Here is a 12,322-nt window from a genome sequence, read left to right on the forward strand (position 1 = left end):
AATGGGCAGTGCAGCCCTCCTGGTGCCCTCCACATCCACCCCAGACCCCTGGGCAGGTGGCTGCCCCATCTGGACTCACGGCACTGCGGTGTCCAACACCACGAGCGTGGGCAGCCACCATGGCCCCAGTGCTGGTGTGGAGTGTCTGTCCTCCTCCCCCTGCATCCTGTGACTGAGGTGATGTCCCAGCCACTGAAATGGACACAGAAGATGCATTCTCCATTTTATTTTAAAAAACCCATCTATTTTCCACAGGACAGTACCTGAAGGAACAGGGCAGTGGTGCTGGACACTGTCACCTGCCCCTGTCTTGCCCCAGCAGTGCCCAGCAAGGTGAGGGGCTGCACCTGGGGTGAGAAGAGGCAGGTGCTGCTGCAAATGGACACAGTTGTCAAAAAGGCCAAGACCAGACCCTGTCAGCTGGACCACTGGATCACTGGAAGCCTTCTTGTAGCCTTCTCTTTTGGAGTCCATTCTTCTGGTGGCAAAGGAACTGTTTGGTGACAGTCCTTCTCTGCCCACAGCAGGGGTAGCAAAGCTTCACCTTCGACATCCCAACAGCACTGCCCTGGCTGCAGATGGCCTTAGCCAGCCCTACCTCCAGCTCCAGCTCCAGCACCTTCCCCTCTCCCAGGCCACCAGCACCAGTAACAGCAGACTGCTCCCTCCCACTCAAGTACAGTAACACCACAAGGGGAGGGAAGCAGGGATCAATCCAGAAAGGGCAGCAGAGATCTGCTTCTGGCTAAAGCACACCAGGCACCCAGGTGAGATGGGTCCCATTGTCCCAGAGGTATGGGAGGGGAAAAGAGAGTTCACTGCTGGAGTGGTAGCACTAGGTTGCTGCCCAGCTGGAGGTCACAGCATTGTCACTTCTCCTCCTCCTTCTCTGCTGGAATCCTTGATGCCCACAGCCCTGTTTCACCGGATGATGGGTGCCGAGCGGTCATTGGTCACTGTGGGGCGCAGCTTGACTGTGGCAAAGGGGTTGGTACCTCTGGAATAGGAAAGGAAACAGGCAACCATCAGAAAGCCTGCAAATGCCATGCAGGGATGTCTGTGACCAAGCAAAGGCCACTTAGTCCTGTTGCAGTCGCCTCCATGCCAAGGAGGAGAGCGTGGTAAAGTTAATTCCTGAGTATGTTTTCTTCATCCTTAACACACCCTGCTGCACATTCCCATGTGGTTCCCCTTGGGATCTTCTAAGGGCTACTCACCCTCCTTCTTCCAAAGTTTGAGAAAGGGACACTGGCACATGGCTGTCCCTCAGGACAGCACTCTACACTCATAGACTGCACACTGACCCTCCAAGCAAGGAGTAGGGGAGTGGAAAAAGGCCACGGGACAACACCAGAAACACGGAGACGCCAATCCAGCTCCAGGAGGAAGAAAACCAGGGATTTATGGCAAGTCTCACCCCCACAGACCTGACTCATCAGAACTCAAAGCCACGTCCTTTTATGCCTCAGCCCTTTCCAAGAAGGCAGAGATGCACAGTCGTGTAGCTCCACACTCAGGATGCAAGCTGCTATTGTGACCCTTCCAGGATGGATGGGAAGGAGCATGTGGGTCTGGACATGTGCTCAGGGTGCTCAGCTCCTACCTCGTTTTATCTGAGTCAGGATAGGACCTTCCCAATCAGCAGAGGCCAGAATGGACCACCTCTGCCTCCTGTCCTGGAAGGTGGGCTGTGCATCGCTTTTCCCTAGACACTTCCTTGTTGCTCCCACATTTGATAATCCAAAAGATTAAATAATAATAGCATTGTAATAATACTCCCCTCTGTCAGATTATTCCAGAGTGGAGTTCCACATCTTACTCACCGTGGGAAGAGTTCAGGAGGCTGGTCAAATACTCCTGATTTCTGCAGTAAAAAGAAAAGCAGCAGTGAGAAATCTGGAGTAGGCAATGCAGAGAGAAGAGTGGGGCAGGAGACACTGCACACATGGAGGAAAATTTCACAAAACACTTAGGTGAGTTAGGAGCCCAAGTCCTCTTAACAGGGCTCTGACTCCTTATTCAGTCAAGCTTTGCAAAAATCCACAAATTCCCCACTGTAGATAACACCCTGAATTTTGTTGTGGGGGGTTGTCCCTACGCCAGAGGTTCCTTACTCCCCTTGGACATCTTCCTTTGTTTTGGGGAAGAAAGGAGATGACTCAGATCCCCAAAATGTCATATCTGAAGAGCACAGCAAACAGTGACAGTCTGAGCTACATTTCATCCTCCAGCACAGCCAGAGATGCCCCCTCATGTTGCCCACACACCCTGGCAAAAAGTCTGTGGTCCATGCCCTCACATGCTCCCTGCATCTGTGGGGAGCTCCAGAGCTGTACCTACCTACCCTGGACCACATATTACTTAAAAGTGGACAAACCTGATGGAGAAAGTTGGACCTAGGCCCTGTGGCTCCTATTCTTGGCCAGTGGATAGTGAAGGATCAGTGACATCTGACCTGCTAGAGTACTCTGGTGGCAGACAAGAAAGCCACACGTGGCTATCTGGCATCCAGTTGGGAAGTCACACCCATTTGTTTGTGGCTCAGCTGGGGGATGCCTTGGGCATACATTTAAAGCAAAGCTGAGTCTTTCTAAATTAGTCTTTCCCTCCTTTATAGTGAGGTTCCACACTCTGCCATGCTATTCCAAATGCTGCACACTTTTCATGACTCAGTCCCAGGTTTATCCCTACACCCTAGCCCTGGGGCAGGATGAAAACCCAGTGACCCAGAGGGACAGGAAGGCTGCAGAGGCTGTTCCCCTCTGCTGTGCACCCTGAGGCTACCTGAAACCACAGAGCAGGACATAAAGGGGAAAAAAAGAGTAATTAAATGTTGCAGTTTTCAGTTCTTTGAGACATTCAATTGCTTGCAACCTTGTGCTGGCCTGGAACCAGTTACTGTGGAAAAGGTTTTCCAGTGAGACTGAGCAAGTCATGCCCCATGGGCAGCACTGTTCTTTCCTCCCTGAGGTCCTCACCTTTAACTTGGGTCTCCCAGTCAATTCCCTATAGCTGGAAGCAATGCTAAGTGGAGGACTTCCTTCTCAGTATGCCAGCCATAAACCATGAGTTGGACACAACTTGTTCTAAGGCTCCTAAATATAGCTGTGCTGTGCCCTCAGCCTCTGCTCCCAGCTTTTCCCTACCCCAGCTGTGAGTTTAAGCCAACCCTCATCTGAATTTAAAAGAGGAGCCCTATCAAACTCCTCTCCATTCTCTGAAGGGAAAAGGATGGCATCTCTGTTAGCTGGTCACCCACTCCCAGACCAGCCTGGTCACTCCATGGTCCTACTATTAGCAGAAAGAAGTGCTGCCCTGGAGCCACCAGAAATCAGGCTGGGAGGTCATGGAGAAAAGGACTGAACTGAAGGGTCCCTGGTGAGCAAAAAGAGAGAGAGATGAGAAGGGCAGGGGCAGAAAAGCAGTCCCTTGGGGGAGCAAAGCCAGGCACTGAGGATCTGCACACAACAGGAAGACTGGCAGGGGTCATCAGACAGGGTGGCATGTGAACAGACTGGGTGAGAAAGACTGGTGCTAGCAAGACTCAGGAAAGAAGCAGGTCCCTTCACCAACATCAGAAAGGTGATTTTCTGTCTCTACTGGCCAAAGCAGAACAGGTGTGCTTTGGAGGATGAAAATCAGATGGGGCCCCCTTCACACACACCCGCCACAGTGTCACTGCTGCAGCACTCACCTTGGAGCCAGAAGTGACTGGGGTGACCACCCCGCTCTGGTGGCTGCTGGCACCCACTGAGAGGGGAGGTGGGGTGGGCACGCTGGGCTGGGCAGTAGCAGGCCAGTAACTGCTGGAGGATGGAGTGCTGGGACGGTCCAGGATGTCATCCATGCTGTGACTGCTTCGCAGCGGGAAGGATCTGAGCAAAGCAGAGGACAGTGAGGTGGGAGCCAAAGAGCAGGGATCAGGGAGCAGCACAGGTGCTAGCACAACATGGGATGTCTCTGGAGAAAATGCACGTGTCTTGGACTGGCCCAGTTGCAAGAACCTTGAAGATGAGATTGCACAGGTTATGGGAGCTGCCTAGGGAAGCCTGCGAGGTCCCAGGGCACAATGAAGCTCTTGGCAGGTCCTGCAGCATGGGAGCCCTGCAGCTCTCCATGGGGCACACTCAAACAAACCCCACTGGATTTGTGGTGTACCAGAAGCTCTGCCTGGCCAGTTGCCATCCTGTTACCTGGTGTCTGGCTCCTCCATCTCCCTTGTATTCTCCAAAGGCTTGACATAAGCTTCAGGGAACCAGCCACACCTAGGGCACAAGAACAGAGCCAAATGAGGTCCAGGCAACCGTGGTTTGTGGTTCTTCAGATCCATTTGCCAAACACTTTTGATCTGCACCCATCTCACACATCAATCAAGCCACGTTTGCCACTACCATGTGTGACAGGGCTCCTGCACTTCTGTCACCCATAGATGGGGCACAGGACTTATCGTGGGACAGACCTTGAGCTTGGAGCAGGACTCGCTTATCTCAGGAGCTGTGCAAAACCTGGGAGTAATGCTGGTGCAATCCAGCAAGAGACACTCCAACCAACCACAATCACAAGGAAGCTGTGGAAAACTCATCCAGGGATTTTACAGCAGCTCCACTCCAGAAACAGCTGCCCAAAGAAAGGCACTGCTTTTGTTCATCACACATCTGTGAGCATTCCTGCAGACCACATCCTCTATGGAACAGGGCAGGCTTTACACACAGATGTTGGCTGGCAGAGCCACAGGGAGTAATTCAGTAAGTGCTGGGTGCAGCAGTTTCCATGCCCTGCCTGTGCTGGAGGCTGCGGCAGCAGTTGCAGCGTGAGCTAAGAAATGCCAGGCCTCTCAGGTAACTCCAGCAGTTCATGGCCCTGAGCTGGATCCCATGACAGGAGTCACTCAGTCATGCAAGCCAGGAGGGTGTCACTGCATCCCCGGCTCTTCCACCCAAAGCCCCTGGAGGTTCCCCAGGCAGCCCACCCACGCCAGCCCTGCCACAGTGCATCTCCTTGGCACGGAGAGCCCCCATCCCTGAGGACACAGCGCTGTCCCACTGCGATGGTGGGTGGGACACGGTGCCCAGGCCACACCAGGAGGTGAGGGGAGGGGGATAATTTTGGGCTTAACCCTCCTAGCTCCAGACTCAGCAAGCCTGCATCTGTCCACTTTACAGCAGCAGCATCACGTACGTGGATGAGCCCTCCAGCTTGCCGTAGAGCCAGCCATTCTGTGCCTCTGGCCTCAGCACCGCGATGACATCCCCGGGCTCGAACCGCAGCAGGGTCCGGTTGGCCCCCGTCGTGTGGGGCACGATGGCCTGGACCCTCGTGGTGCCACCACTCCTCTTCCTGCCCTCACTGCCACCGCTGGCCTCGCCAAAGGAACCCGAACGGGACGTGCGGCCCGTGGGCAGCAAACCTGCAGGGAGGCACCAAGGGTCTGGCTGGAGGCTGGCATCCTCCTGCAGGAGCCTGCTGCCTCAAAGGGACCACTGCTTTCCCAGTCTAGGGGAGGAGCAGATGGCCTTTCATACCATGGGAAAAGCAGGGTAAGCATCCTGCAGGAGACAATCCACTCAAGCCAAGCCCATTTGTTTTGCACTGTGTCCTCTCTGGCCAAATGCCTAGAGCATTAAGCGCTGCATGCCCTGGCTGATGCCCTCCCTGCCTGACAGTCCTCTTCCTGACCTGCTAGAGCTACTGATTATTTGGGTAATTTCTCTCTCTCCCTGTCCTTTTTTTACTTCTTTTACAAACTTTAAGCTGAAATTTCTCAGGAAGGAAAAGCAGGGGTGTCATGGGTTAAGTGGCTATGTTTCATAGGGCAAGCTAATATTTAATCTGGTAGTATGAAAGAAGGTGCTTTACTAAAATGGGAATTCTAGCAAGAACCAGTTCTTGTAGTTCGAGGAGCCTTGAAAATTGTACATTCATAGGCTCCCCACCTCACACAGCCTGGCCTTGCCCTGGATGGACTCTGCCCTGAAGGCTGAGCTCACTTTCTACTTCAGCCTTGCCCTGTACAGCCCCCATAGGTGCTGTCCTCTCACCATGCCCGGGAACATGGCTGAGGTCTGGTGCTCTGGTAGAGTGGTGGTCCCTTCCCAAACCCAACCCTCTCCCCAACCCCTGTGTGTCCCCACAGCACTGCTCCCAGAAGTGAGTCATACTGGCTGCTGACGGTGTCCTCCGCATTGGCCGCCTGGGAGACTCTGGCTGAGGAGACATTCTCATTTCTGGAGGGTCTGGAGAGAAGATGCTGGATCTACTCCCAGTCATAGAAGAAGCAAAGTCCCCAAGAGGTCTCTGGGGCTGTTGGAAAGAAAGGGGTTGAACACACATCCATGAAGGCTGTGTTGGGCAGGAGATGCTCTGAGAGATATGCAGTCCCTCTTGGAAAGCCAAACTCAGCACATTCCTCCTGCAGCCCACACACAGGCTCCTCTTCCTCTTGGCCAGGAAAGGCCACTGGAGCTGGACAAGGCACCATGGCTGGCCAAGGACTGACCTTGCCCTGCAGCCTCACCACCAAAGAGCCATTGAATATTTTGGGTTGGAACAGATCTTTAAAGGCCATCTAGTCCAACAACATGAAATGAGCAAGGATGTCTTCAATTAAATCAGGTTGCTCACAGCTCAGTTCAGCCTGACCTTGAATGTTTCCAGAGATGGGGCATCTACCACCTCTCTGGGTAACCTGTTCCAGTATCTCCCCAGAAAAGGTTAAGCTGTCTGTGGGCTCCTCACCATCTCGAGGTGGGTGGGTGTGAGCCGTCCTGGTGGGTAGCTCTGGCTGTGGGAGGCTGAGAGCAGGCCCTGGGAGTGGCTGTTTGAGGGGTTACGGCTGGCTTCCAGCTGCTCCTTCCACCGTGGTGCCTTGCTCTGGATCATGCTCCGAGCCTGGGGAGAAACAGACAAGTGGGGGTGATGGGCAGGGCAGACCAGCTACAGAGGAAGCCTAGGGCTTATACATGCATTAGAGACCAGGTCCTCCCAAAATTAGGCTTGTGGGAATGGCCAAACAGCTCCCTGTAGGCAGGAATTTCCAGGATGGCACCCTCCAGCAGAGATCTCCCGGTCCCAAAGACCCTGCTAATAAACACCTACAGCACCTTTCCCTCCTCCATCACTCACACACCCAACTAACCCCATGCCAGCACCACCCTCAGCCCCAGACATGTTCTCCCAGCCTAGTACAGCCAGCCTGAACCTCACAGCAAGAACCAAAACAGTTTCCCGCCCAGTCCATGCGTAGATGCATCCTTCACCTGAGGGATGGCTCAGCCCTGGCTCCCTCCTGCCTGCATGCTCCCCCTCCAGCCCTGCTGTCTGCTCCCCCAGCTCTGCTCCCTAGCCTGGCAGGGCTGTACCCTGCTGTAGAACTGGAGGAGAGTGTTGTAGAGCAGCTGGTGCTTTTCAGCCAGGAAGCGGTAGCGGCGTTTCTCCTCCAGCTCCGCCTCCCTCTGGCTCTCAGAGACGAACGCCTGCATCTCCGAGCGCAGCCGCATCACGTTCTCCTGTGTCACAGGGAAAGAAGGGAGGAAGGGATCAGTGAAAATCCAGCAGAGTGGACTCAGGGGAAGGGTTGGAAGGGGTCATCACGTCTATCAGCTTCCCAGTCCTCTTGCATTGCTGCAGCAGCAGAGAGGAGCTAGAGCAGAGTGCTGGGGATTAAGTCCTTCCTTCCTGAGGCTTCCTAAATGAGGAAAGGGCTTGGCAGGACTGCCCACAGGTCAGTAGCACCCTGCAAAACAGGAGTCTCCTACTTTCCAGATAAGCCTGCTGCCTTTTGAACATCAGGGCAACCCCTTGGCTAAGGCTGCTGAGAATTCAGCCTGGTTCCCGAGAAATCCTCCAGTTCTTATTACCAATTCCCCTTCTGCAATCACTGCTCACCTTCATCTCCCGGGCATTTTTGTCACGAGCCCTCTCCATTCTCCACAGCTCTGCCATGCAGTTATCCAGGTTGGTGGCTCTTCGCTGGTACTCCAGCTCATACTGCTTCTGGCTCTCCTGCCAGGGAGAAAACAGGCTCAGTGAGGAGCCAGAGACCCAGCCACACTGAGAGGCAGCAAGGGTCCTGCTCTGATGGGTGGTTGGGCTTCTGAGTCCACCTGCAATCAGGCTTCACCTGGACCTCTTATAAAATGCCTTTCTTTTCGTTTTAAATGGCTCAAGAGTGCTGATGAACCTCCAGATCTCAGATCTCAGGAGAGAGGACTGGCTCCTAGCTGCCCAGCCCTGGGTCCCAAGGCCTCCGTCTTCCTCTGTGACACCACCCACCAGCACAGCCAGCTGGGCCACAGCAGCACAGGAGCCACAGACCAGCAGAGCCTGGGATTTAGGGAAGCTGGGAACTCTGCTTCTGGAATGCTGAATCTCTCAGCCCCACTGAAGCATTTGGCAAGTCCCACTGCACAAAGAACAGCCACCTGCCCTCTTTAAGCTCGCCATCATCAGCTGAACAAGGGGAGTTTGTTCCATGGTGGGAGAAGGTAAGACCCCCCATCTCCTGCTGAGAAGAATTACGGAACCACCTCAAGTGTTGAAGCAAAAACCCTTGGGTGAAGGGGAGAGATAAACAAGGAGAGCTGGGGAGGAGACGGGAGTTCACACTTACACTAATAAACTGCACATCCATTTTGCTGTTCTTCTCCATGTGCTGCAGCAGGTCCACGTGGAAGGTCTGAGCCTGAAAGAGGGGAAGGAGCCATCACCCTTATCCCTTCACCATATGGGATATTGCACGCACTGTGATAAAGTGCACTGAAATATTCAAGGGGTGGCTCATAAAACTTGCAGAGCAAGTGACTTGCAGGCAGGCTCTGGGCATGCCAGCCTGTGACCCTCTGCCACGTGCAGCAGGGAGGCAGGCACCTGCCTGCAGGCATGTGTGAAGGCAGCTGATGGGGTCAATGTGGTAAATGCTGATAAGCTGTAGTGAAGGAAATCACTTTATTCTCCACCTCCACCAGCCCTTGGGAAAACCACTCACCACAACTTCCAAATCAGAGCTCAGTAGTCTCTGCGTGTCAGACATCTGCATGAGAATTTCACCTTGGGGGAGAAAGACAGAAGGTGAAAAAGTCCTGTGGCGATTTTCTCATGTGCCTAAGGAGGCAGACCAGCAGCGTGCAGCTCAGGCTGATGAGCTTTCACGTGGCTGTGAAAGTCCAAGAGATATCACCAAGCACTGCTCTCTGCACCCTGGTAGCCTTCCCTCCCAGGCACTGCCAATGCAGGGTTACCCCAGCCCACGTGATGGCTGGGCCAGTGCTCTGCTGCAGTCCCAGGTGTCAGAGACAACCTCACCTTTGCCATGGGCTCTGGGTGCTGGGTTTCTGCTCTGCCACAGCCCCTACAGCCCCATTTCTAACCCCAAAGCCTCCCCAGCTGCACTGCACATTTCTGGTGTCCTGTGGAAGGCAGCTCCAGCACCTACTCTGATGCTGTGCATGGTCCCACTTCACTGGGTTGGCCTTATGAAACCAGGAAAGGCAGAGACTGATGACAGGGAGCAGAGGAGCCAGCTGGGAGGTGCAGATGACAACAGTCTGCAGAAGGGACACATCTGCTGGAAGCTTTTTACTGAAACATTTAGCAGTGGAGCAGTTCCCTGACCACGTTTTCAGCAGTTGCCACCAGGTTGCAGAGTTATTTACACTGCTGAGTGGGAGTCCCTCAGCCCCAAGCTGCCATTTCAGCCAGTTGCAGGCTCAGGAGGACAAAAACCCATCAGTTGTTGTCAATGCATGCTCCCTGGCTTTTCCCTCACACCCTCAAGGAGGAGAAAAATGCTTCCTCTGTGATGAAAATTTCATCTCTGGGGGCAGGATGCCTCAGCAGGGACTATTTTCTGTGAGAGGTCCATCCCTGGAGGCCCATCACAGGAGCTGAGCTCACTCACTGATCTCAGAGAAATACAGGGAGGAGTGCTGGGACTGTGAGAAATATTCAAGGACACACAATAAATTTGACTGTCACTACCTGGACAGGGTCTGGTACAGAGACACACCATTTAGAGGAGCTGTCTTTCTTGTCCCAGTACCCAGAAGTGGACCAGCTAAAGGAGAAGGTCAAAAAAAGGTAACTGTGGCTCACCACAGGAGAGAAGATGATGTGCAGGAGAGCCTTACCTAGCATGTGTGAGGTGGAACTCTGCAGTGCTTGCTCCCCAATCTTCTCAATTGCCTTAAAATACACTTCAGCTGCTTTGGATAGTGCTGTGGGGAGAGGAGAGGGGTGCTAAGGGTCCAGTCTGCCTTCCCACCACCACCAGTTCCAGCAAGCAGCATACAGAACTGCTACCTCCTGGTACTTTGCCCATGTCTCCCCATCAGGAGTGGGTCCTGTAGCTGAACAGTGCTTAAGAGCAGCTCAGGACATGCCAGAGGTGGCAGAGCAGCAAACCTGTCCTGGGTGAGGGGATGGGGGTGCCCAGGCTGGATGCAGCACTGTGGCCTGGAGCCCTGGTCCTGTGGGACCCCACTCACCGTGGAAGGCACGCAGGTAGTTGTTGCCCAGGTACACCAGGTTCTCCAGCGCAGGGTTGAACTGCTCCAGGATACTCTGTGGCCAGGCAGAAGCACATTAATGCCATTCTTCCTCATGCCCAGAGAGCTCAGCAGGACAAGGCTCCTGTGCTGTGGTTTGGCTGGGTGAGAGCCCCCTCTGGAGCACTGGAACCAGACAATGTAGAGCCAAGCACAGCCAGCTCCCTGCACCGGGGCTGGCCAGCAACCTCAGCTGCCCAGAGCCTTGCCAAGCCAGCCAGGAGAGGGGCAGTGCCAGAGGGCAAGGCAGCTCTCTGCACAGCCAAGTGGTTGCCTAAATGAAGATGGCTTTCTCCCAAGGGCCCACACCCACTGCAGGCAGGGGAGTAACTGCAAGGGGATCTGAGCTGCCTTTTCCTTCACCCCACAGCCAGCCAGAGGGCCACTGCTTATCATCCAGGCATGAACACAACCCTTTCCTGGCCAGGATGTGCTGCACTGCCAGACTCAGCAGCTTAGTAAGAGAAGGGATGGACATCCAGCTTCTCTGCTTTTATTTGCATTTATCTAAGGTGTCCATTCACTACAGAGAAGACCAGAGACTGGAATAAGCAATTCCTCACTTCAGTCAGCTCTCCTCTCTTGGTTCAGCACTGGTGTGTGTAGGGCAGCATTTATGAGATCAGAGACTCTTTCAAGGGAGGGGCAAAACAGCCCATCGATCTTCCTGCCAGCAACCAAGGTGTGCCACCCTCCATGCTCCATGTCCAAACCACCCTGCCTGCCCAGTTCCTTCCTGAATCTGTCCTTAGGAACCACACCACCCTCTCCTCTGGCTCCCAAACAGGGATGCCTCAACAGGGACTGGTTGAGGCAAACTGGTCCCAAACGCAGTCCAGACCCCACAGGAGCTGCTGCAGTTCAGCCTGTGAATGGATTCAGCCTTCAGCTGTCCACCCAAGGGAGCCTTTGGCAGAAAACACTCATCTCCCACCCACACATCCCCCATACACAGTCAGGAGCTGTCTTTGATGCCAACACTCACCTTATAGATGGAGATAGTGGATCTGTAGGACAGATCCATCTCTGGAGCCTATTCACTCTCCCACAGAGAAGCAAGGAGCAAAGGAGAGTACAAGGTGCTGTTCTGGCCTGAAGGACTCTGCTTCTGCACAGCCAGCTGGATGGAAAGAGCCTCACCAGCAAGGAAGGACAGCAGGAAGACAGAGATGTGGTACAAAGGGAGCACTGATGGAGTTTAATAATTCACCAGCCGAGAGGCTGGAACTTGATCTCTGGAAGTAACCAGACTCTGGGGGGGAGAGAGGAATCCTGCGACAGCCAGCGAGGACATGTGACCGCCTCTCTGCATTATTGATTGCCAGCCTGGTGCCCAGCCCTGCCTGTCCTGACACCTGCAGTGCCAGCCACCTGCCCGAGCACTGCCTTATGGCTCGCTGGCCCAGCCCTGCCACGGCTCCAACGGGGCTCGCTGTGCTGGGCAACTGAGCGAGGCGTGCTCAGGTCCCTCTCACGCAGGCTCCTCGCAGGTCAGGAGATCCTTGTCAGCTGGTGATCACAGGCAGCAAAGAGCAGCAGGCAGGGGGGAACCCAAGGAAAACTCTACACAAATTTCAGCTCTCCCCTGCCCATATTCCCCCACCCCAGGCTTCAGCCCTCTGGCTCTTAGCCTCCCTCCCACTTCCACTCTCAGGGAAACTCTCTTAACAGCAGGAACAGGCTTCTGTCTGAACCCATCCCCAGGTTTCACCTCTGGCGAGCTGGGACCTGCACTGCCATCGTGATTTCTTCTGGGCACGCGCCTGGGAAGAGATGGATCA

At 54.4% G+C, this 12,322-nt stretch overlaps 1 protein-coding gene across 1 annotated transcript; it reads right to left on the reverse strand.

Annotated features, from left to right (window-relative positions):
- Positions 1 to 211: 211 nt before the first annotated feature.
- Positions 212 to 11,981, reverse strand: BAIAP2L2 (BAR/IMD domain containing adaptor protein 2 like 2). Its single transcript, XM_054632083.2, has 14 exons — positions 11,527 to 11,981; positions 10,482 to 10,557; positions 10,125 to 10,211; positions 8,984 to 9,045; positions 8,609 to 8,680; positions 7,885 to 8,001; positions 7,359 to 7,505; positions 6,736 to 6,888; positions 6,159 to 6,300; positions 5,179 to 5,407; positions 4,194 to 4,265; positions 3,695 to 3,875; positions 1,824 to 1,864; positions 212 to 997 (listed from the first exon to the last, which is right to left on the reverse strand). The coding sequence occupies exons 1-14, from the start codon at positions 11,563 to 11,565 to the stop codon at positions 922 to 924; spliced, it is 1,494 nt and encodes a 497-aa protein (XP_054488058.1). The 5' UTR covers positions 11,566 to 11,981; the 3' UTR covers positions 212 to 921.
- Positions 11,982 to 12,322: the final 341 nt, after the last annotated feature.

The sequence above is a fragment of the Agelaius phoeniceus genome, chromosome 5 (assembly GCF_051311805.1).
Source record: "Agelaius phoeniceus isolate bAgePho1 chromosome 5, bAgePho1.hap1, whole genome shotgun sequence".
Taxonomy (NCBI): Eukaryota; Metazoa; Chordata; class Aves; order Passeriformes; family Icteridae; genus Agelaius; species Agelaius phoeniceus.